Consider the following 27,207-nt stretch of genomic DNA (forward strand, 5'->3'; position numbering starts at 1 on the left):
TTGCAGGAATTACACACTGCCATCATAAAATCAAGTGCATCAAGTAACCATTGCAACACATTGGAAGTATTGTAACCATTAATAAAATATTGATTAAATATAAAAAAAAATTTAAAAAAATGGGACTACTACACCCGTAGTCCCACACTAGGCAAGATATGACCATAAATGATAAAAACTATTAAAAAAAAAAAAAAGCCCCTCCCTCTAACTTTAGTTTTCCACACTGTTCTGGGTCTGTGTCTGGTAAATCCTTCAGAACCAGGGAGGGATATGAACAGAATGCTTGAAGCTGATTGGGCGAAGTGCCTGTCCACCATGATTTGTTTTAGCCAATCACACGGTAACAAATGATGATGTCGTCATCGGCATGCGCCGCAGAGATGCTGCTACAACAACAACAAGGCTCCGCTGGTGAAAACTTTCTTTTGGGATAGTAATGCTGCAGTCATTATGTCGTTGAGTGACTTTTGACGTTTTTGCAACATGAGTATGCGAGTTTAGGGCACGTTAACCATCCTCCTGTGTCGACATCTTTCTATTTTGATTCGGAGCTATGCTAATAGCGGTAGCCCAGCTAGTTCCTCTCCCCGCAACTGCACATGCACCAGTTTTGCTTTGGCGCTTCTGCCTTCTTCACACCCGGATATCCTGCCCTAAACCACAACACTGCCTCATGATTGGTTTGAACCGTTTCGGTTCAGATTCAAAAGGCAAAGGCGGAACAGCACAAGATGGATTTTGACATTTGTGAACACCAGGAGAATCCATCTTAAAGGCAAGGTTAACTAAACAAGTTTCTTTCCACTTATTTACAAAATGAGATTCTGGTTTATCACTAATTCATTCCATCATTATGGTCAATACTTGTTTTTAAATAGTGTTCTAAGCCATGTGTTATTGGTCTTAAGGGGGTCATAAGTTTGAGAACCACTGGTCTAGAATAACCACCTGTTGCACGTTTACATGGGATTTACCTTTAACAAACTAGGGAACCTCATTTTTGAGCATAACATTCCATTTATAATGTGTAACTGACCAAAATGAAGACAGATTGCTCTAGTTTTCATTTCACATTTTATGCAGGTAAATTACTCATTTTCACTTTCATTTGCCAGAGCTTAATTATGTCCCTGTTTTTGTTGTTGGGAAACAAATCATTTATGATCATGTTTATGAGTAGAAGGCGGTCAGAAAGAGAGTAGTAGGCGATTTGCCCACCGCCTACGCTTCTGGATATCCCAGCTCAAGTAAAGTACAGATACCTGAGAAAAGTACTTAAGTATAGTAACAAAGTATTTGTATTTTGTTAATTGTCACCTCTGTAAAAATGTGTCACTGTGGCCTGTCCCAGTATAAGGTGAGCAACTGGGACAGGGTGCCAGTCTCTTACAGTAAACACACAACAATCAGCAAGGCTGAGGCTGTAGTGGTGTTAACCATTATATTTCCAAGGCCTCACAAAACGACTAAAGTAACCACTCTGATGGGAGTTTTAAAAACTTAAATGTTCTTACACATTTCTTACTTCCTTTTTTGTTATGGTTCTCTGTAGGATTGAAATAGTCTTTGTTTTGTAGAAAGAAACATCTCTATACACATGAATCCTCCTTTCCTCGATCCTTTCTCACCAAGCACACAGTCACTCTTTGCATTCGTTTTCCCGTGTGCTGAAGGTAGATTTCCACCCATTTATTTTTTTTTCGGTCTACCCTCTTGATGTGAAGCTCGAAGCAAAAGACAGAGCACAGAGGAATAAATTCCTGGGGAAACCAAGAGCAAGGAGAGCAGGAAATAATTCAAAAGCAGCATCAGCGTCAATAGTGGTGGCAGCAGTGAGTGGAGAGATAGAGGATAGGAGGAGAGAGAGGAGAGTGTGAGCTTGAGTGAGAGCAGCTTTCCTTTTTACACTGTGCTGAGCGAAGCTGAGCCGTGCCTCAGCCTGCGCATGGCAAGCTGTGTGTTCTCGTTTGATTCCCGCGCCTCGGGTGAGGCACAGCTCGCCGACACCAGAGATGAGGGCTCGAGCGGTTCTCCAGAAGCAGTGAAGACCAGCAGCACCCAGCCGGGGCATCTGAGGCAGCATGGTGGTGGGACGAGAGAGCCACTGCTGACACCAGTGTGACTGATGACAGCCCACGCGTGGCTTACCATGCGCCTCAGCCACGCTGCTCCAGGAGAAAACACAGCCATGTGAAAGTGACTCGGCTTGCCAGCTACTCTTGGACATGTTTTCCAGGTCAAAGTCTGGATTTCTTTCTGTGTTTGAACTTGTTTTTTTTCTTGTGGTGTTTTCTGGCTGCCCTGGCCTCACCTATCAGGCAAGGACTAAAGGAAGATGGAACAAGGGCGGTAAGTGATGATGAGCATGTATAATTCATTCATGCAGGGTTGTGATTCAGGGAGAACCTCTGTGCTTGGGGGGGTTATTTTTAAACATCTTGAGATGATCATTCGTGGGACTGTCTCAGAATTACAGTGACCTTGTCTGGATAAAGAAGTCTGAACTGAGCTGTTTCTGTCCAAAAAAGTGACTCAATGAAGCGGGGGGGTTGTGATAAAAGTTGGTATCTTTTTAAACACGTGACCTCTAAAGACCACAGAGTGATGTCCAACTTTTCGAAACACTTTAGCTCTTATGTTTTATGTATTGCTTCTGTCTTTAGTGCTTCTGAAATTTATTTTGAAATCCTCTGGTATATCCTCAATGTCACACCTCACTTTATGATTGGGTAAACTGGTAGTTAGTCAGTCCTGTATGAGATCACATAGATCTGTGCTACCTCAAAGGTAAGGTTTGAATGGAAAGACAACACCGGTGTCTCAGAAGTAAAATTTTGAATTTGAAGAGGTAGAGGCGAGGTGTAAATAATTCATCCCCGACTCTCCGTGGGAGCGGTCCTATTGCCTCTCTTGTAGCATTTAATCCCCTTTGTCGGATTAAAGGAACCTCTAATCTTAGAGAGGGTTCTTGGTGAGGAAGCCGATGGATGGATGCTCCCTGCAGCCTAGTTGGCATTGTTTGCACTGAAAGCTCACACTCAGTAGGATGTGTGCGCCTTCAAAGCGGCCGTGTCATCACCGTGATCTATTTAATGATTCCTCGCTGCTTTTCTCTTGTTCTGCCTCACCCACTCCCTACTTTACATTTCTTCACATGTACTACTTCTTAAATCTTCTTGTAGTGTTTTGATGCCCCTTCTCGCCATCGCACATCATTAGCGAACACATTTTTCAAGTGTCATGGGTATTTTTTTTTACTTGCTCATGAAATAAGCAGTTTGTTTTTCTTTTCCAAATATTACAATAATAACAATGTTATCATTTAAATAGTTTTTTGTCCCACAGAAGTGAATCAGCAATATGTCAGCCAAGGGTATGAGCAAACACATTATAAAATCCCCAGCTATCACTGGCCTCCGGTGAAATGGAGGGCGGTGACCTCCCCGGGTGTAATTAAGCTGTGAACTCCATCCATAACGGTGCACAGATGAACAAATCATCCCACTGCCCTTCTGTGGATGGCAACCCAACGTGTTTAATTATGATTTACTTATTTTTACAGCTAAAAAAGTCTCATAAATCCTACAGTTTTTATATGATTGCTTCAGGATTAACTTCTCAGTCTTCTTTTCTTGGTGTAGACAGAGTGAAATTGACTGGTTCACGTTCAATTAGTGTGACATCAAAGTCGTACGTAAGTAAGTTCGAGCAATTCTACAATTTGCACATTGTAAATGATCAACTTTAATTTAATCTTAAGATTTGTTATATCGGAATATTTTCCATCGTTTATTTTTTTTTTTAAATGTTGCCGAAAATATCTGAAAGCTGGTGAACTGTTCATATTTTAGGTGCAGTTGCTTAATGTCATTGTTCATATGTAGCTACTGGGGCCACAGTCAATGTTTTTGTCACTGTGGAAAAAAGTTCCATGTATTCACCTGCTTGATGTGTGATGACACGATGTGGACTTTCTGTTCAGCTTATTCCCACTAAATATTAAGCTTTCCGTCAATCTGATTTTCCGATCCAATCAATGACGTCATTGTTGTGTTATAACTTTTTGTAGATGCTCCCATTGCATTGTTTTATCCATCTAATTTATTACGAAGACGTTCCACACCACCGACAGGTTCGCTCTACGTGACATGGCTCTATAGTACAAGCATTTCACTCGCATTGGTACGCATCACTGAAAACCTATGAGTGAAAATAAATTCATAGTTTAGTCAGGGTGGAGTGGCTGAGTTTTGCAATGCCACAGAACCGGGAAATATCTCTATGCTCCGTTGACGGAGGCTTCAGACATAGTTTGTGTCGCCTGCCTAAGCAGCTTGATCTCCATCTCCCTTATAGTCGACACAGCTCGCCGTTCAGGGGAGTAAATACAATGGTTTTTAAGTGCCAAAGTGAAGCTCACATTTACACCCGTCATGTTTTTTGTATAGTCTGCATCGCATTTTAAAAAACGGAGACATACTGTCGACTGCTTACTATCAGCCATTTTTACTGAACCCGATGCTATGTTGTGTTCATTCTACTCCCTCATAGTCACAAAGATGCGTTTAGGTACCAAACATGGTACAGTTTGATTTTTCGTGAATCGGTACCAGGTAATACCGAAGGAATTCAGTCGGTACCTAAAAAAGTATGGAATTCGGTACCCATCCCGACTCATGTGATCGTATCTGTGATCATTTGTTTTTTTTAATTTACTGATTGTGATCAGCCCAAAAATCCTAATTGTGTAAATTCAAGTAAATATTGATTAAAATTATTGATATATAATATTTATGTATATTTTCATGACCCCCGTCAGTCAAAATGACGGACACGGAAAGAGTTTAACGTAACCTCTGATATAACTATAGATCATGTGTATCAATACTGAATGATTTTATATCAGGCTTCCTCACTAAAAGAAGGCTGCAGATTCACACTCAAGACTTTCTGTGAGGAGTTTCCATGTTCTCCTCTGAGCATGATTTAATGTTATTCTCAGGCTCAAACACACCATGAATGTTCTTCCTTAATAAACGTCTTTCAGAGGCTTAGAATGTTTGCATCTGACTGAATTCATTACGGTGATAATGTTATTGTTATTACGATGGCAGCTTGTGATGGTGTGAAAATGTAAATACTGTACATGCTGCATCACCACTCTATAGATATTCTTCCTCTGCTTCTCTATGTACAATGTGACTTCTATTTACCTATTTGGGATGAACTGTGAACCTGCCCTAAATGTACCCAATCTCTGGTTCCTTGAATTGGAAGGTTTTTACTCAACATCGAGCAAACAAAAGACTGTATAAAATTTACGTAATAAAAATTGATGCAGAAATGCCAGCAGTTTCTAAACAGTCCATGAATAGAGTAAATTTAAATATGTTGTGACTCTACATTGACTTTCATTCACCCTTGAACAGTGTATATGAAGAACGTAGCCACTAAATTAACACCACGTGGAGTAGCGGCGACGGCGGTTCAACTTAATTCTGATTTTTGGAAACATGAAGAACTTTTTTCTGACCGTCATGTGATAATAACCCCACACCATTTACTACATATGCATGATGTGTGACATTGCTCGGAATCCAATTCTCCCTCCCTCTCATATTCTCATACCCCCTCCTGCAGAGAGCCTCCATATCTAATATTGTGCAAGCATCCAGATTGAAGTAGACCTAGCAATAGGAGGGAAATCCAATAGGTTGTATTACAATCCCACCAAAACTACAATAAACGGTAATGTGAATGCAGTAGCAGGTGGAGAGGAGCCTGGCTGTGTTAACAAAAGCCCATGAAGACAAACGATATGTGGACATGCTTGAGTTTGGAAACAAGGCTATTTTTTCCTAATGTTCCCCCCCAAACATTGACTTAACACTGGGCAGCTGTGGGAGCCAGTTAGAAGAATAATGGTTTTAAAAAAACAAGTGACCAACACCTATTGCAGACAAAACATTCACACTCCTCTTATCTACAGCTGAGTGTATCTGGCCATCTGGGAAGATGGTGAGAGCAGTATCAGATTTAGAGAACAGCCGAAGAGACGGGGAATTAATATTAGCACTTCCTACTCACACTGGAATATTGTATAGCCTCAGCCTGCTATGGACCTTCACACCAAACCATGTTTGCACAAGTTATACGACTGTGAAAATTACTATTGGGTGGTCAAAGCTGCCAAAAACAACAAAGCAACTATTTAAAAGGTTTCTCAAAATGATCTTAACCATAAATGATTTGAATCATTGGATTATCGTGTGATTGTTTAAATGAATTGCTTTCATTTGTATTTATAATATAGCTATGTAATATACAGTGCATAAATGTGCATAAATCTGGAGAGTTAATTACAGGAGAAATAGGGAAGCATTAGTGAGGTTGTGTGCTTAACATCTGAGCACAAAGATTAGACTCTAAAATCACTGTAATCACATAATTCTCATTCCCTCTGTTTATTCTTGTTCTGCCCTTTTCCTCTGAGTGTGTCCTTCTGTTACCAAGACTCATTCATCCCTAGTGATCATTGAGATATTTCATATTTATATTATAATTATTCCCTTGCAACAAAGGTCGCATTGGATAAGCACAGCATCCTTTAATACAGTGGTAATATCTAGCATAACTTGGTAAAGACTTGGTTCTATTTGCACAAATAAATACTCATAACTACGCCCTGAAAAATGACTTAATTGGCCACAGAATGTTTTCAAAAAATGTATATGTCCTCAATAGGTTACAATCAGTGGAGTAACATCATGTTTTTTTTTTTTTTGAGCCCCCACCCTAAACACAAGTAAACGCACACACACGCTTGGACACACACAGGCACAGCGAGTGAAACCTCCATCTTATTACAAGATCTTTATCTGTCTTTACTTGTTTTGCTTCAATAAATGCATCTTAAGAGCACATTTTTCACAAATGAGTTTTTGTCAACTATCCAAAATCAATGAGAAAGAGGTGAACTATATTGTGTGTAATGGATCAAATCAAGTAAACAATACCTTTCATTTTCTGAAGAGAACATTTACTATAAGGGTCGCAAAACATATTTTCACACATATGAGGTTACAAGTGCATTGCTATAGGTTTAAATCCCATTTCAAAACAAACAGAAGCTGTACTAACTCAGTAAAAGCTCATCTTATGGCTATTATATAGTTTTTTGTAAAGTCGCACAGCCGAGTCCGACCTCTGAGACGGTGGTGGCGGGGAAGTCTCTCCTTCTGGCCGCCCGGAGAAGCAGGATGCGGTGGTAGTGTTGATGATGCCGTGCGTTTAGGGAAGCTAACCGGCAAGCTAGCGCTAGCTTCAAACGGGATGCTAACTGTTGCCTGGGTTTGAGTAAAGAATTTTAGCTTGACTCTCATCCTGCTCCTTTCTCTCTTTCCTCTTTCGCGCTCTACTTTTTTTTTTTTTGCCGAATGAGTCATAGTGAGTCATCATGACTGGCAGGTGTCAAGGTGATTGGCCATTTTTCCCTCCCATACCAGCCACTAAGCGTTACCATACCGACCCACCTTGAGCTATTTCATTCACATAAACGGGCATATATGGACAGCGATGCTTTTTAACGGCGCCTGGGCCCCTGTGCATTGCACCGTTGATAGTTACGCCTATGGTTACAATGCATGTCGTGTTTTAATGACAAATGCAAACCAAAAAAAGCAATGTGTGATTGTTTTATCTAAAAGTTATTGCCTCTTTGTCCCCAATATAGACTGTGTGGAGATTTATTTTTTCTCATCTTCAATATGACCAACCCCTTTACAGTTATACTGGAGACTATCCCAGCTCAGTTAAATCAGGGGGTAAGTCATTGTGCACCCTAAACAGTTTATAACAGGACCAACACACACACACACACACACACACACACAATATGCAGCATTGATAACCACCAAATGGCCACTTTTCCCAGCTTGCTTTAACTTAGCTTTTATTTAGACCAACTTGAGACTGATGGAGTCCATTGTGTGATTGCTACATTTGAGCTGTTTTTTTTTTTTTTTTGGTTTATTATTGATTCAGGTTTAGTGTTTTGTACTTTTTGAAGTTTAGGGGTTTGACATTGGGTGCTCAGTGCTTATGTTGGGTCGTCTTATATTATTCAGGTTTTGACAAAAATGTTACCAAAAATAGACCTTAGGCCATGGAAGAGTCCTTAAAAATGTATGAGTTTTCTCATAAGGAAAGCATCTTCTGATGTATGCATGTGTCCTTATAAGTTCTTTCTGGGCGTGGCCAACCTCAGAGTACATTAAAGCAAGCACCTCTGAGGAAGACTGGCAAATGGACAATCAAAACATGTCAGGGGATAAAATTTCCTGAAAAAAACTTGATAAAAACTGAATAAACAAAACCTTAACATTCAAAGAAGAAGACAAAATGAACTTGCTGAATTGATTCTGGATCAATCCCTATCTCTCACCATTGTCGAAATTTCAAAAATCAACATCTCGATTCGTAATTTGATCTTTATGAAATTTGACCCAGTTATGTCGGGATGGTTTCATCTGGATGGAAACCGGATTTTGCATTTAATCTTGATTTTTCAAAAATATGATACTGTATAGTTATTATTGTTGATAGAAATTCCTTCCAAGCCTTTAAAGTGTGAATGATCATCGCACCATGATCAGAATCACTGATCCAGATAACTGCTAATATCTGGCAAAGAGGATATTTGGGTCTTGGGTCGTTTTTTTTGTTCAGCTCGGAGAAGACGTTAGTGCTACGAACTAGCATTTCTCAGAATGTAATTTAAAATATTCTTGTTGTGTGCATGAAGGTAATACATTAGTTTGCAATGTTCTAGGTTGAAATTAGTAAGTGCTCAAGCAGCTTCCTGTTTGATTATTTGAGACACTGGGGATTTTGTACGTGTTTTGTTGCATTCTAATCCATGTTAACCAGATGGAAACTTGACACTGACATTATTAGTTGTTTTATTGTTAAGATAAGATAGGAAAACACTTTTTTTTTTATCCCTCTTACTTTAGTCCATTGTTTTTACAAAGCCTTTTTTAAGAGTGACTATTTATGGACTACCACCCCCCTTTCCTTCCCCTCCCGTCCTATACGCCACTGGTGCCCTGGCCCCAACAGGAAGTCAGAACTGGCTGAAGGGTTATAAATATTATTCAAACAAATAGGGAGAGGGACTAAGCAACAAACAGCCTGACAGAAAAATGAAGTCAGTGTCATTATTTTTTAAATGAATGTGTTTTGGCCTGTGTCTTGGGGGCAGAGTACACAGGAAATGATGTCATGGAGGAAGGAGGACATCACTCACTCTATGTTTCTTTGCTATTTTGGACATTTTTATAAATGTATGATTTAATTTCACTGTTGACAAAGCCATTACATCCCATGTATGCCACATTTACAAAGTGAGGCAGAACTTTTTTTTTTTTTTTTTTTTTTTGAACAAAATGTTTGATAAAGAAAAATGAGTATAAATGTTTATACTAAATACTAAAGTATGACATAGCTCCCTTATTATTACATTTTTCATTGGATAAATACCCTTTATTGTTACTGTTCAATCAAATAATATCTGTTGACAAAACAAATGATGAGAATGTTTTATGTACTTACTGAAACGTGTCATGTCTAATTGGGGTGAGATGTTTGATTGAGCATGAAAAACTTTTCTTTTAACTTTATTAATAAAGAGTGTTATGACTGTTCTGAAATATGTAATTGCAAATGTATATTTAAGTTATTTAATGAGATTAGAAGAAGAATATTCCACATTTGTATTTTTTTCAAAAAAAGTTCACTTTTTGACCCATTTTTTTTACAGGGCCATGAGAGTTTTTCATTCTTCAAAAGCGGGGCGCAGCAGAAAAAGTTTGGGAACCACTGTCTTAGTGCACGTTTGTGCATGAGGCATTGTTTCTGGGCGAGGTCGAGGATTTATTGTCAGTATTTAATTTTTACATATAATACATTTTTGAATATGTGTTAATAATGACAATGGATAATAATAATACAATATGCCTTTGTCCCGATTCAATTTCAATCATGATACTTGCTTATCGTGATTTTAATTTCCTAATTTTCCTTATCAAAAAACAAAAGTGGAATAACATACTGAACATTCAGTCAAACTGACATTTATTTCAACCTATCCGAATCAGAAAATACTTGACTAAACCTGGAGGGGGAATTAGAAAAGCGGCATATTAAAAACAACACTAATAATAATAATTACACATGCGGGAAAAGGAGCAAGACTACACAGAGAAAATGTGCAAAAGAAAAATAAGGTGTAAAAATATCAACAATAATAGTATAATAATAAGAATACAAATAAATAAAGTATATATACATATGTAAACATATTTTTTCAGGCCAGCTGTGGTGAAAAAAGTCAGATTATTTTCAGCAACACAATAAGCACACTATGCACAACTACAACATCACATCTCACTCCCACTTTAAAATAATCAACTCTTCCCCACCTTTTCCGATTCCCACCTAGAGTCTCTCCTCCCTGTTCCCCTCCCCCCTCCCTTTAATAAAGTATCTCTTACCCTTCCTTAGGGAGGGCTGGTGATTGTCACAATGATGCAAAAAAAAAAATACATTCATTTATTTAATTGCAATAACAAAACATGCATTGCTGTCATAACTTTATCAAGAGGTTTGACTCATTTTTGTTTAAGCCCAGACATCATTGTGAGGAGAAATGCCAATCTCATTCTCCGCTTAAATCAACACATTTTTATGTTCACCATAAAAATGCTGTTACATAATTATCTTAATAATGTGACTTTGGCTGCCAGTCAAAATATCTATTATATTACGCTGCATTAAATGTAGCCAATTATAACATAATGCTGTAAAATGTATTTGTTTTAATTTATTATCTTCGCTCTAACCTTTCATAATGTATTAAGTGATAGAATGATTTTTTAAAACAGGAAAAGGAGCTGCTGCATAATTGATTAATCTAAAGAAGGATTGGTGATGATGGTGATGTTGGGCTCTAGTGCTGAGTGAGTCAGTAGAATATCTGATTCAGTAAATGGGTAAAGTGCCATCACTTGTTATTGCAGTTCTTGCTCATCACAACCTCAACCCTTTTGCCATATCCAGCGCAGCCTAATTGCCTCATTCCAGTCACCCGTCCTCTCATGAAGCTGACTTCTAATTGCGGAGGAAATTACACTTTGGAATAACAGTGTTTTATGGTTGAATTTCAGACTGTAAATATGACAACTTAGTGTGACGGATAGATGTGGACGAGTTTAATGGTTGTGGACCTTTTCACCCTGTCCTTTTCTGACGTGGCTTTGACTGCGTTTTGTCGCATCTCTGCTTTACCACGTATGGGAAAAGTGAATGTGCAGTAGTAGTGGTGGTGCAGTATATGCATGATTGCTTTACTGCAAACGTCATGGCTTGACTTTCTCATTTGCTCACTGAAGAGGAAGGCAATGGTTTGGAGGATGATCATAAAGGAAATGATTGCATGGTTTTTCTGGTCATAGAATGACATCAAAACAGAGCATTCCAGCTGCGTTTGAAGCATTATTATGATGAAAACTATTTTGAAATTCTTTTTTCCCACAAACGTCCGCCCTAAAGGATAGTGTCCCTGTCCAAATACATTTTTCAGCAGTTGCCAGGAAGTGGATGCTGTCATAGTCTAAAACAGAAAATCTCCTAAAGCATGCTCTGTTAGCCTTTTTTTTTTTAATACCTTATCTAAGACTCTCTACCTTACCCTAACTCGCTTTTCTTTCGATATACCTCCTTACCTCTCTTTGCTCTCCGCAATAAAACTTTAAAGAGATAAGAAGCTTTTTTTCTATTTCAGGGTCACCATTAGCCTGAATAATGCATTGACAAGAGAGGAACAGTTTGAGTTCTGTGGAGGATAGAAGCACAGCCTTCAATTAAATTATACATCATTATCACAGCTGGTAAAGCCTAGTGCAACGGTACCCTCTCCATCCTCCTCTAAATGTTCCATGTTACTGTCTTGTCCAATGCTGTGTGTCAAGCAAAAGCCGCTTCCCGTGCCAGCGTGGAACTGGGATGCCGACAGCAAAGCCTGTGCAGGAAACAGTGAACATTCAATGTTACTACTTTCTGCAGAGTTTTATAATTTGTAAAATTACACGTGCAGCCCCTCGGGCTAATTTTGTGCGGCCTCCAAAAGTAAACGCAAAAAATAACTTCAAAAAATACACAAAAGGGTATGTAAAAAATATTTTTAAAAAAAACTAACAGGAAAATACACTTATTGACCAAAAAAATGCACAAAAGACAACTTCAAAAAGACAAAAGATGACTACAAATAACAGATAAAAATAACATAAAACTATACAAAACAACAACAAACACACACAAAATAAAAAATAACTTACAAAACAACAACAAAATTACAAAAAAGGAAAATAGAAACGCACAAAATGACGCAATTACGCAAAACGGCAGCAAAAATAAACACGATGGACTCCAGCGATTTCATTTTGACTTTGTATTCCAGAATACATTTTTTTTTACAACTTTTTCTTATTCATCAGTGGCTTTACAGTCCTTTTGTTCTTTACAGTCCTTATGTCGAAAGTGTTACTAATTAAAGTTCCCTATTTTAATTTAGTACTTTAGTGTTGTGTGAGAATCAAATTTTGGCATTAGAAGAATTGCTGTTCATGTACACATTCTGTGCTAATGACCGATGCATAAATTATTAGCAGATACAATGGATATTGTTTTCTAAAGCCTCCAATTTCTTCCCTAAAAATTCCATATCGGTGGGGCTCCAGGATGTATAATAATAATCTTTTTCTAAGCCTTTGGTGTCGGCCGTAAAAGCTGCTTTCTGCTCGTCTTTTAAAGGTTCATGTCGATTTAAAGCCCTATAACAATTAAAACTAGATGAAAGGAGACCTATCTAACATCAGTCAATAAAGACTTTAGGAGCCACATGCAGTGCTAACTAAATAATCCAAAAACAACAAATCAATAAAAGGTGCCTTGATGCTTTGTTTTTTTAATACCCATTAAAAAAAAAGTGGATTGTGGCTAATTGTGTGATTGCTTGAGGCAGTTTGTTCCATTTGGACGATGCTTTGAAAAGCCTTGTTTATGTGTATAGCAAAAAAGTGATGTGCAGTGTTTTGTTTCAGGTTAAAATGCTGTCAGATCATCAAAGCTAGGTTACTGCTTCAGTTTGATTCCCCAGCTACTTCCACACGTAACCAAGTGTTCTAATCCTTTCACTTTGAGTGGCAAACATGACCTGTTCCTGCTATAGTAACATGCACACGTTCAAACACAGTGAAGTATACTTGGAATCCATATTGGGGTGATCTCTGCATTATATCCTAATACTTTATTCTTTACTTAAAATTAAAAACAAATTAAAAGAGCTTTGGTGTTTTAAAAGCAGGCCTTTAAAACACATAGGTTTTACAATACAGCAACACTGTATACGGCAGCGGTTCTCAACCATGGTGTCGGGACACTATTTCGGGACTCGAGACAGTGGGAGGGGGTAGCCAGACGCCTTTAAAAAACTAAGAATATTTTTGGAACAATTTGACCCCATTTTTGCTTTTTTTCCCCCCTTTTTATGCAACTCCAAACTTGCTATAGTTTAGCCGATTTTATTCACTTTTTTCTTTACTCCCATTTCTGCTACTTCTCCATCAAATTTCAATGTCTTTTCTGCACATTTTTTCCACTTTCAAGACATTTTCAACACTAATAAACCCTTCTCACCACTTTTACAACCTAATGTTGCATATGTTGACCCCTTATTGTCATTTTTAACCTCTTTTCACTGTATTTCATTTCTTTTTAAACTAATTGTTCCAATATTGACACTTTGAACCCCTTTGACTACTTTTTCTGTCCATTTTTGGTCATTCTAATTTGCAACCTTTAGCCAATTTCTGTGGGTTTTAAAATCCCATTTCACCACCTTTTCCACCATTTTTGCTCACTTTTAACCCATATTATTTCTGATAAAAACAAGGATTTACATCTTTAAGATGACTATATACTATGGCACAAATAATTATGAACTTAATGAATAACAGTGGATATTATTCATGTCAATAAATAAATGTTATCACAGATTCATATAACAATGGACCTTCATTTTGCTGACTTTATGGATGAGCCCCAAAAATCTCTCCCCTTTACTCCCCCTTATAGATGACCCTGTCTCCACATGACTGTTCTTCAATGTTCATATCTGTGTTCAACCACCTTCAGGTACAGTGGGGGTCCCTGGTCTCTGGCACTTTTATTTTGGAGGTCATGGGCTGAAAATGTTTAGAACCACTGATATATGGCAATGGTTCCCAACTGTAGTTGTTGATAGGTATTGTAGTTGGACTTTTACACGAGTGCTGTTTTTTTTTTTCTTTTCTTGCATAGTCAGCATTCCCTTTGGGTTGGGAGTGAAAGCTAATCTGAACAAGCGAACTGCTCTGCCTAAGAATTCTGTTCCCAGTGCAGTTGCAGATTAACTTGAATGTGCTTCACCTTAGGTTTTAATGGGATCGGACTATCTAGTGAAGCATAGAAAGGAAGTGATCCATGTCGTAGCAGCACATCATAGTCAGCTCCTGGTACTTTTCCACTCTCTTTAGCCACTCCCCCTCCAGCTCACTACTCTCACCTGGCTCACACCTGGTCCTCGTGAATAATCAACCCTGTATATAAACCCTTTCAGATCCTTCACTCTTTGCCAGTTTGTTCTTGCAGATTCTCCAGCATTTTCTTTGTGGTTGTTTCCCTGGTTACAACTGCCTGCCCTAACCTCACGTCCACCTCTGCCTCGGTAAACTGATCTACTTATTTATCTCTATACATTGTTCCTGCCAATGCCTTTAACAAAGACATCCTAAACTGTTCTCAAAAAGTTGAAAGTAAGCTCATGGAGACACATTTTTCCTCAGTGTACATCTCACAGATCAATAAATCAAAAATCATGCGACATAAAAGGGTGAAATTGCCACTTCAAAGTTTGTTTTAATTTTCACCTTAAATGTTAGTTGACATTATTGGAAAAGTTTCACGCATTGCATTGTGGGATGTGAAATCCTGTAGAGTCATTTTTTTTTTTTTTTTTTTTTCTTCAACTTTTAGGAACATACAGGTACACAAGTACAGCTTGATGGTATGATTATGCATGCTTATTGTTTGTACCCAAATACAAAAACTAAGAAGAAGACAAAAAAAAAACCATAACAATACAAATACACACACATAAATTCATAAAAATGCATATGCATACATACATAGACACACAAAAGGCATGAATAAGAGAAGAAAATAAAGAAAAAGAGGGGTGGGAGGGGTGGGGAGTGAATAACACATTGTTTAATACATTTCTTTAATGGGCTAATTATTATTAAAGTAGAATATAAAAGGTTGCCAGATTAAATAGAAAATATTCTTCACTTGTAAAAGTTTCAGCACTTTCTTCACTAATGCCAGAGTGACGATTTGAAACTGTCTTCATCTATTAAAAATGTTGGTCTCCAGCAGGTTTAAGAGCAGAGAGGTGACATGCTTACTTTAGCTACCTACCGGTAATGGTTTTCTTCCTTTTTCCTTTTGACACAGCAACATTTTATGTCAAATCTCTTGAGATATTAAAAAACATGCTCATTCTGCTCAATACATAAAGTTGATGTTTTCTTTAGTTTTGTGACATAAGGGACATCTTTTTATGGGCTGTTCTGCTTTATTTGCTCCCACAGTGACACGCGGTCTCTGTTTAGCGTCACATTTCTTTTTCAATAGTTTCTTGCTGTTTTTTTTTTTTTTTTTTTTCCTGTTTTCCACTACTTAGCCTCTGTGATCTCGCAGCTGGCTATCAGCAGTAAAACAGCACATTAGAAATAACCATTAGGGCGAAACATGGTATGCTGAATACTGAACCTTTAAAGCTTTGAAAGGAAGATACCAATTGACAGAAGCAGATATAAACAAAGCCTTGGGACATAAACTATCTTGATGGGAATGTATTAATAAACTTATGCAATAATTTATTTCAGCCTCAGAAGGATTAATACATGTAACAAGTCAGTGTGAGCCAAAACGACTGAGTATAGAGAGCTGCATTCTGCTCATGAGGTGCAGGGTTTGCCAACTATGTGATTGGAAATCCGATTCAAGCTACATTCATACTGTAATCTTCAATGTTTATTGCATATATAATGCTTTGCACAAACAAATCTATAATGTATTGTATTTTGTTATAGATTTCCACTTGATATAGGTGATCTATTGCTATATTCTAGTGTGTTGGGCATGTTGGTTAACTTCCACCAGCATTTGAATAGATGACTTAATAATACATTTATGTACTAGAAACAATCCTTAATGTTGAATAATTTAACGCAGGATTTGGGTAAAATTTTGTAAATGTATGTGTTTGAAATAACCCAGAATTAAATTTGAGCCAGCATTTGGGTAAAGGATACAACAAATGTATGTAGTTGAATTTACCCATATTTGCATTTAATTTGACCAACCATTTGGGTAAAATATCTCATCTCTCAACTCATCTGTTGGGTTGTCATAAACCGACCCATCTTGCTGGTTCAAATGAACTATTGTTGGGTTGGTGCTGTGTTAACCCAGTGGTTTGGTTATGGTTGTGCTTTGGTCCACTTTGAAAACTGTGGTATGAAAGAACTCTGCTTCATCTTATTTAGAATTTAAATTTTTTTGTGCCACCTCAAGTATGTTCAAATGAATGACAACATTGAATGTCATTAGTGGGCTTTCTGAAATGAAGCATTTGCTTGATATCATTAATTGATTCTACCCTTCTTGCGTTATTTCACTGGTAAAACCAGTTATGACTATAATGAAAAAATGACCGTAAAAGCCATCGATCTTATGTTTCACGACCTAATCAGGGAATTGTATGAGACATTAACCTAGCCTCAGAGCCAATTTTTGTAGCTGTCAGTAAGTGTTCATAAAAAAAGACCAAAGATGTTATTGTACATGAATTACATAACCTTTCTTTGTTGCTCTATTTGCATTATTACTATTATTATTGCATTATACAGAACTACCAGATGTTAAGATTGTTTAATCCACACCAATAACTTACCAGTGTCAATGTCTTATCAAGATATAATTTAAAGACATGAAGATAATCTTAAACGATTAGTATAATAAGACATTTAGACACAGTTTTAGCTACATGAATAATAGGTATAATTAACAGGAGAGCAGTTAATTGGTGCTCTACAATATTTGCCAATAATGAATAAATAGAATATGAAAAAAATAAATCATTTTGTGTGAAATGTACTGTTAAGAACAATGATGTGGAAAAAAAGAGATTTGACAGGATGTGAAATCCTACTCTTGAGAAGTAAAAGCTGGAGTTTAGAAGAACATTCTAAAGTAAGTTATTACCTGCCCTGTATTAGTGCTGCATTATTAACATTGTCCTTAGCCCGCTAGTTAATTAACCCCGAAGACCTTAATTTACTGACAGATAACGCATAACAGTGGATTAACTTCCTGGTCTCATTACTAAGAATGATTGATTAAAATCACAGCTATGTTATCGGTCATGTTTAAAAATGACCACATTATCAGCCAGTTACTGGTAGTGGGAGAGTTGAGTAGTTGCCACTGTTTTGCACAATTTTTGCTAAAACTGTCAAGGCAGAAACATGAAGTGAATGTAGAAATGAAGCCTGCACATTACAATAAGTGTATAATAAAGACCAAACATCAATATACTATGTCTGACAGCAGAGGTTGGCAACTGTTATCACAGCGGGGGCCAAAAAAATGTGTTTGTTTGATCAAAGGGCCACATTATCATTAATACAAGAAAGAACGAAGAGTTTGTATAGTCATTGTGCATGTTTTTTTTTTTTTTTTTCATTTTGTGTATGTTTGTTGTTGTCTTGCTTGTTGTGAGGCATTTTGTGCATTTCTGATATGCTTTTGTATATTTTTCGTGTAAAAAATGTTTTATGGAGGCATATTGTGTATTTGTCATTTTGCATTTATTTTGAGTATTTTTTTTTTAATGTATTTCTGTTGTTTTGCTTTGTTAGTAATTTTGTGTTTTACTGTTGTCGTTTTGTTAATTTTTGTAGTAGTTTTTTGAGTTTTTTGTTTCTCTATTCTTGTACTGTCCTGCAATGTTGTAATTCTTTGTATTTTTAATAATTTCTTGCTTTTTTTTGTATATTTTCCTGTCTTTTTGCACATTTACTTTGGAGGCCTCTTAAAATTAGACAAATGGCCGCATGTGGCCCCCGGGCTGCCAGTTGCCTATGTCTGTCTACTAGTGATAAACTCTCCAGAGTGTTTGTTGCAGCAATGCATAGTTTTAATTCTGTTCTCTGTAAATTTGCATTTAAAAAAAAAAAAAAAAAGAGGTTGTTAAAAAGAAAAAGTACCTGCCTCGGAGTCTGACTATGTTCTGCTACGCTTCTGTAACTGTTGTTATTTGGCCACAATAGCACTGCATTATTTTTGCTCCGCACCTTTGTGTTGTTGGAGTAGTGTTTATTGTCCAATTTATCATGTTGAGTTCGGCTGCCATGGAAAATCTCTTCCTATTGCTGAATATGTAATGGTTCTGCTTTGCAAATATAGTGAGACGAATACTAACAAGCATCCCCTGCAATCTTTCCAGCTGATGCTCTGCAAAGGTTTACCTGCGAAGTCACTTGTAGAGTCGTAACCTAAAGGCAACAAGCGTGAAACAAGGTAATTTTCAGGAATTTGCTTCATCTGCCAAGGCTTGTTCTGTGCCTATATCTATAAAATGTGTGGAATAAGAAGGGTTACAGTTAACTTATTAGCAGAGGTGTAAAGAGTACTGATATATCCTATTCAAGTAGAAGTACTGTTACTTGATTGAAATTATACTCAAGTACAAGTAAGTCATACATAAAATACTCAAGTACAAGTAAACATTACTCAAAGTAAAAGTTACTAGTTACTTTCAATCCCCAAGTTTATATTTTGTAATAAATCTCGGTTCCCTTGCATACAGTAAACATCTCATGTATAAACTTAGAAAACGTAGAGACAAGATCTTGCACAATTTATTTTTTTCAATCTATTTTCCACAAAGGCATTTGTATAAAATAAAAGGTTTGTCAAAATATGCAATTTTTAAATAAAATAACACCAATGAATTAAATTCAAAATAAAACAATTATCAACTCTAACCAGCATTCAATGCTAATGATAATTTACTCAGTAACTGTTGGGTGTAGAAATGTAACAATTACTTTACTTCTTTCAAAACGTTCCTAAAGAGTAACTAAACCCCAGCTTTCTCCTGACCTGCCACGAGGAGGGAAATTCAAAAAAATGCCTTGATTATGGGCGGGGCTCTTGGAGCAGTTAATACATGCCCAGTCTATATTATAAAATCTATGCTATGCTAACTAGCTACGTAATACTATATCTCTCTATTTACTCTTCTCCCAATCCAACCTATTCACCACAAACATGTAGAGTCCACAAGTGCTAGTTTTTTTTTTTATAAAAGGGGCGGGGCTAGCTGTGCTTGTGTTTTAACCCAAGATGCCCAAAACATCACATGATCTTGTTCTCAGCCAATAGCAAAAATCAATTCTAATAGCCGGGTTTCAACCCATAGTTAGTTACTCTTTATAATAACTAAAACTCTTTAGAGTAACTAAACCCCTGAAATTCAAAAAATGCCTTTATTATGGGCAGGGCTCCTGGAGCCGTAAGACACGCCCACTCAGGCACAGTCAAAAACATCACTGCTGAAGAAAAGAGTTCCTCATTAAGACTGTCAATCAATGCTCAGTGAGGGCTGTGATGGGAGGAAACCCTCCTCTCAGCTTTTATAGAGAGGGGCGTGGCCAATAGTGAGCGTTGGTGACGTACGATAATCCAAATATTCCGTCTCAGCCAATAGCTAAATTCTAAATACACAAAATTATAATATTTTTTACTAAAATGTTAAAAGTTGGACTAGGATCAATCAATAGCATTACTTCATACCCAAATACGTATGTATTTTGCTGGAAAAAGTGGGTTTTAGTTACTCTTTAAGTACAAGAAAAATTACTGATTTAGAAATGTACTCAGAAGTACAAGTACCCATAACAGCAACTCAATTACAGTAACGTGAGTACTTGTAATCCGTTACTTTCGCCTCTGCTCATTAGGTTTAGTCGAAGGCAGAACTTTCTTCCTTGTACCTTCAATGGTAATAAGTGTGGCTCTTGTGGCTAAATGATGCAATATAAAGCCTTGGATAGTTTGAAAGATGAGGAGGACCTGTGTTCACTAGGCCTGGATTAGGAGTTTAATGACTGGTAAAATTGTAACACTTCATCCAAGGTGACCTGATGGAGAGGTGATGATCATGCTAAAGCGAGATGAAAAGTGAAAGCAATCTTTCCTTCCTCATTTTCAGATCGTTGTCATCACCCAGGCTTTGTCACCAAAGCCCAAGGCATGTAATTACACTTTTATTGGCATCGGGGGGGGGGGGGGGGGGGGGGAGAGAGACTGCATCATTCATTTAAAGAAGATCTCACTCATGAGCACAAGCCACGAGCCGATAGATCACACCTGTGAAGAAGGTGCTTGTTCGGACTTAATGGACATTTATGAATGCGTGTGATGCATTGTTAATATCGTTCAGGGTGCTAATACCTGGGTGTTATTCAGAGGCCGTCGCTCTTTGCTCCTCACTTGGGTGTTTTTTTGTGAGTTAAAGAGCGAAGCTGTGAGAGTGTGACAGCAGCCGCATGCGAGTGTCGTCTAGGTCCTCCGCCAACCGGTCCTGACACCATTAGCTTGGTGACACATTAGGGTTCTGTTTGCCTTGTAATTTGTTTTGTCTGTCATCGTGATGGATGTCTTGTTTTGCGGCACTTCCTCACACATTGGAAAATACTCGCTTGAGGACATTGTTTAACGAACTTCAGAACGGGAAGCAGTAGGCATTTGTTTTCTTCAAACAGGTTTTTTGGTGTTAACGGGCGTGTGTAACCCTTGTCTTCACTCCGCAAAATGTGCCAAGCACTTGATGATTAAATAACGGAAGCTAATTCAGAATTGCTAAGGAAGTCGGGGTATCTCTGGAAGCCTGAAGTAGCTTTTGAGAGCAGTAAATCTCTAAAACCCTAACCCTTTATTTAGCAAATGACAAGCTTTGGTCTCGACAAAAATGTTTGCCTGTGGCTCACTGCTTTGTTTTTTTTTCCCTTTTCACTTCTTCAAGACAGAATTTTTATCCTTCAAAACTAACACTTTTTTTTTTTTACTTAATTAACAAAGATTTCCACATTTGATACAGTAATTATGTACCTTTACAAAAAAAAAAAAGCCAGTATAAGTAAAGTAGTGCTACTGTCAGTGACAGTAGCAATGATGGTAATACTTTGTTTCTATTATTCCCACTATTACTATTAATAGTGTTAAACAAATAGACAAGCAGAGCAATAGATATTGATGGCATCAGAAAAAACACAAAAAAAAAATAACAAGATCGAGGATAAAACAAAAAATTCAATATCAACCGCAGCAATGATAGCATTAGTAGGAAAAATAGCAACACTAGTGTTAAACAAATAGTCAAGCAGAGCAATAGATATTGATAGCCATGAAATTAATAGAAGAGGGAGAAAGGGGGCCGCACAAAATTGGAATTAACGCGTGTGTGTATATGTATATATTCACAAAATAAATTAAAAGTAAATAAATAAAATACACAGAATAAAAATCAAACACACAGCATACAGATATTCAAAATAAAAATAAGTACACAAATTTAAAATCATATAATAAAAAAAAACATAATAATTTATTAAATGAAACAGAATATTTTATGTAGATACACACATGCGGGATACAAAGTGTCTTCATATTCTCGTTAAATCCATTAATTTAACTTACTATACTCATTCTGCCCAATATTTTGAGACAAATTTTAGGACTTCACTTTTGAACTCACTAAACTATCTGAATTTATAGAGAAATAATGTTTAGTTCACTCCAGGACTACATGAAATATGACTGACAGCTACTTTTCAGCTGAGCAAAGTGGCTCATCTTCTTCTTCTTGATTCTTGCATGAATAAATATAATATATACTGTATATATATTGTGTATTTGTAATAGATAAATGGTGTTATTTCACTCTAGGGTCCATAAAAACCAACACAAAAACACATTACTGTGACATAAGTAATTTCCCCCTGGGATATAAAAGTATTCCTGATTTTGATGTTAAGGAGTCAGTCATTCCATCAATTCATCAATAAACAAGCACAGAAATGGTTGCTACTTAATTTCCCGTGTCAAATGTCATATGACACTGTTTTGAGAAACAATCGCAGCCTTAGGATTGTCTGAGTTCAGGTATATAATCATTATTTTTAAAAACATAAAATAAAATAATATTCAAAGCTAGAGCTGGGTGACTAAATTCCAATTTACCTGTCTACCAGGTAAAACGTACCCACAGATCAGACTTTGTAGAAAGGTTATGTTTGTCGATCCGGGACTATCTTAACAGTCAAGTGACCTTCTCTGGTGCACTCGTGCTAAAGATGAGATGGGATTTGCTGTTCTCTTCTGTCAGCTGTGGCGTGTAACTTGGAGTGCAGTCAGTGAGCCCTGCATGTCGTCCCTCCTCGCTCATTTTTTTTCTTTCTTTTTTCCCCTGGTGATTTCATTTGTTCCAACAAGGGGTGAATTTGGAGAGACTGTGAGAAGAGCAGAGCAGGGTAAGACTGTAACACAAACGCATCTGAGTCTCAGAGCCAGGGCTTCACTTCTATTTCTCTCTACATGTAGAAAAGACAAAATGTTACAGTTGAGTCTTTTTCTCCACCCTAATCCGGGAAGTAGGGTATGAAATCTTATTTAGGGATCAGCACCAGTGCATCTCTGCCATGATAGTGACAACCTGCAACTCTGAAAGCTCTTTTAAGAGCATTAACACCCAGGGATGAATCAGCCAGCAAGAAATAGTTCTTTGATTGAGAATTTTATTCTAGTTTTTTTTTTTTTAAAAAAAGAGAGAAATGGCTTGATGTGTTTCATTACTAACCCTAATCTCTATTCATTCATAATCTCAACCGTGCTCGCTTCTAATTTTATACACGCTAATAAAGGACGTCTGTTGGCATTGGCAAAGAAAAATTCTTGAGCCACGGTTCTTGGATTATTTAAATACAAAAGCTCAGTGAATAAGCTTTGCTTTTGTATGTGTTTGTTTTTCAGTCCTTTTGGATCTGAAGCCAAGCTTGTCTCTGAAGGATATGCAAATTTTCAGGAAAAAAAGACTGTCTGGCTCTTTGAGAAGCTCCTATCCTACACTATAGTTACACTGCTCAATAATAATAGTAAATAATGTTGTATGCTATGTTTCTCACTGGGATTTTGTGGAAGATAAAGTGTTCTGAATATTACTGCTCTGTTCTGTTGTTAATTTTCTGTACACCTGGTGTCACCTAAAAATAGAAAATATTCGTCATCAGATCTTCTTTAAAGGGGCAGTTTTATGAAAAAAATCACTTTATAATGGTTTTGCTACAGTGTTATTAATCCTTTAGCCTCAATAAGAGGGCCAAAGTTGAAAATGTTGTTTCCTCCCTCTTATGTTGTTCCACATTTTGTAAAAAGTCAGCACCAAACGGGGAAGTTGTAATTTTCTCACGTTGTAACGTCACATTGCGGAAACGCCTCCTCCTGACAATCCTGGCTCCTCCTACCCGACATAAGAATATGAGCTCCTCCCTCTTGGACTACCTCACAGGTAAAACAAACATAGCCACGGCAGGTTGATATTACAGTTAATATCATTACGTTTAATCAGTTTGAGAAAATAAACCTCTACAGTTACAGGTGCTCGTCATAAAATTAGAATATCATGAAAATTTGATTCATATCAGTAATTCAAAAAGTGAAAATTGCACAAGTGTTTGTTTTTTATAATGTTGATGATTTATAACTGACAACTAAACTCCAAATTCAGTATCTCAGAAAATTAGAATGTTGTGGAGCAACCTGGGCTCTCATAACACCTGAGCAGTGCCACAGACTGATCGACTCCATGCCACGCCGCATTGCTACAGTAATTCAAGCAAAAGGAGCCCCGACTAAGCATTGAGTGCTGTATGTGCTCATACTTTTCATGTTCTTACTTTTCAGTCGGTCAACATTTTTAGAAATGTTTTTTTTGTATCGGTCTCAAATAGAATTCAAATTTTCTGAGATACTGAATTTGGGATTTTCATTAGTTGTTCAGTTATAATCATCAAAATTAAAAGAAACTTTTTGAATGGAATAACTGAAATGAATCAACTTTTTCATGATATTCTTATTTAATGACCAGCACCTGTATGTTGTTGGGGTTCTTAGAACAAATGGAGATGGGTGAAAAATAGCATAATACTGAACCTTTGAGATTTATACAAGCTTGTCATTGGTTAAGTAACACCTGCTCTTATAAGAAAGAAGCAAGCAGAGCACTTCTGTCCACACCGTGCAAAATTATCTGAGGCTGCACTCGCTGCTCAGTTGCATCGCAAGTCTGGGATCTCCAGGGAGCGATAAAAGACTGGTGGAAAGTGTCAGTGATTCTACAGAAGAATTTGCAAAAAGTGTTGCACTGCAAAAAAAAAAAAGTGAAGAAGAAAAAAATTCAGGCAGGTACAATGGATGTTCTTGGTTGTTTTGTTTTTTTGTAACAAAACTTTAGTCACATTTAGATATTTAGTGATTCAGTCATTCAAACTGTGGCTGGATACCTTTTTGCAGTCATGGATTGCTGGTTTAAGAGGATAGCATTAGCATATCAGAGCACTGTTCCAGTTAATAAAGATAATTTCATCCATGCCCACACATGCCCCAAATCTGTAATGAGTGGCAGTCTACAGGAATGTGCGATATTTTATCGTTCATGATTTATCTTCAAAATACATTCTCACCGGTAAGAATTTGTCATCCCACGACATAAACGATAAATTCCCATGTCGAAAATTAGCGAGAGCCACGGGCCATTTGTCCCTCAATTTAGCTAAGAATGCCCCCCAAAAAATTGTGTTTCACGGGCCAAAACTGCCCCTGTTGGCAACTTATTATTCTCTAGAGTGGAACGTTGTTTACGAAAGCTCTGCCGTGCACCACCACTGCCCCCCTCACACACCGCCGTCTGTGTGTGTGAGGTGCTCGTCTCGGCTACCTGAAGCTGCTGAGCTGTGATACATCATGGACGGCTACTTGGTTAAAACCAGACAACCATCCAACAATGTGAACCAGTCCAAGTTGCTCCATCAGATCCACCCAAAGGTCCACAAACACGGGGACAGAGATGAACCCGCAGCAACGATTATGAACTGGAAACTCAACTAAAGCTAACTATGCTGAGCTAACACACAGAGCTAATGCTAACCACTCCATATAAGGAACAGACCAAGCAAAAAGAACACGTCTTACTGTCATAAAGCCACAGAGAGCCATCAATTTGTTTATGGTCAGATTTAATACTTTACTATGGAAGGATAAAAGCTAATATGTCGCACGTTGTGTGAAATAAATGTTAGCATCAATAATGTTACTATTAATTCGTCCCAATTTGTGAAACGCAATATTTTTTCCATATATTTCACATGTTCAGACAAAGCTGGTCCCATTAGACTAATGTAATTATTGAGATTTTTACACCTAAATATACTGACTGATTAAAGCATCAGTTTGATCTGGTATAATTATAGGAAATCAGAGATATTTATCAATCATAACTTTATTTAACAGAAAAATAGGCAGAAAATAATTGTATTTCAAATGAGGGAATAAATGAATTACATACAATAACACTAATAGTAATCTACATGCACCAATATATTCCAAAAAATATCAGCTCATGAACCCTGTGAGTCAGCAGCTATTGTAGCTTTTTTAATGTGTCTAGTGTTGATGTATTAACATTAATTTGTGTTTGTAAGGAACCTGTTTACACTAAGTTGTGAATTTTTTTTTTTTTAATTTATCTTGATTTTTATCATTATCGTGATAAATACCAGAAATTATCGGGATCATTTGTTTGTCTATCGCCCATCCCTAACGGCTGAGACAAGACTTTGACATAAAACAGACGATAGTGCAGAGTTGACAGTTTGCTACTATATATGTTTAAGTCAGGTCAACCAAATAACTCTTTCTTACATGAATGTATTAACATTTTTATTGCTTTTTAATATAAAAATGAAAGCAGTGCCCATATACCATGAGATCAACAGAACATGTGTTTTTATATGTATTTTAGAAATACAACACAGTAAAATAAATGCAGAAAAATGCTTCAATTTTGATCAGCTTTGCAATATATCAACCAGTTAATCAAAGAAAGTAATATATGTATATGTACGGTATATATCTTTTTCAAATTTTAATTTGTCGATGTGATACGCCTTCTACTGCTGTTCATACCTGTTGTGTGGTACATAGAATGAAGACGGTATGGGACTTCTGTAAATAGGCCACCCTGACCGCACATGAATATTTTACTGTGTGTTGTGGAAGGTTACTTTGCTGAGCCGTGGGGTGGGTGGGAAGCATTGCTATCTTATGTAACTGTAACTGACTTTTCTAATGGCAGTTTTTAACCTTGTAAGATTTGAAATTTGCTGATTTTATTATTGATTTTTTTTAAAAAAAAATTTTTAATTTTATTTTCTATACTTGCTTTAACTTTTACTGCAGTGGTCTCCAATCTTTTCATAGGGCCACAGACAACTTCCATACCGGCCAAGTTTTCTGCTGAACGGAGGATTAGGTTGGTGGTGGGGGATGTATTTTTGTGGAGCTCAATGGATCAACGCCATTTGAGTCGAGCTGCATCAAGCACAGGTGTGATTAATGTTGAAGTGGAAGCAGGAAATGTTCTAAATAAAACCTTGAAAAAAAAATGAATATCATTTTTAAAACTTTATCATTTCTTTTCCGGCTTGTCGCCAAATGGTCAACTGACGCCTGGTTGTTGGGTACCACTGCTTTAAAGGATCGTAGGGGTATTGTGGTGCATGCCTAAAGTTGGGAAAATCCTATACTGTTAATGTCATAACACCTACAAACACTCATTCACTCTGAATGGGCATTTCTGGATCTCCATTTAACATCCCATGTATTTTAGTTGTGGAAAAAAGACAAAGTGCCTGGAAAAAA

General features: G+C 37.1%; 1 protein-coding gene across 9 annotated transcripts in view; it reads left to right on the forward strand.

The window, feature by feature from the left end:
* Positions 1 to 1,928: 1,928 nt before the first annotated feature.
* Positions 1,929 to 27,207, forward strand: part of robo2 (roundabout, axon guidance receptor, homolog 2 (Drosophila)) — a 401,621-nt gene continuing 376,342 nt past the window's right edge. For all 9 annotated transcript variants that reach the window (XM_028464058.1, XM_028464066.1, XM_028464064.1 and 6 more), the window contains exon 1: positions 1,929 to 2,352. In XM_028464058.1, coding sequence (XP_028319859.1) covers positions 2,229 to 2,352 — 124 coding nt within the window. In that variant the 5' untranslated portion in view covers positions 1,929 to 2,228. The remainder of the gene's footprint in view (positions 2,353 to 27,207) is intronic.

Source organism: Gouania willdenowi, chromosome 13, assembly GCF_900634775.1.
Source record: "Gouania willdenowi chromosome 13, fGouWil2.1, whole genome shotgun sequence".
Classification (NCBI taxonomy): Eukaryota; Metazoa; Chordata; class Actinopteri; order Blenniiformes; family Gobiesocidae; genus Gouania; species Gouania willdenowi.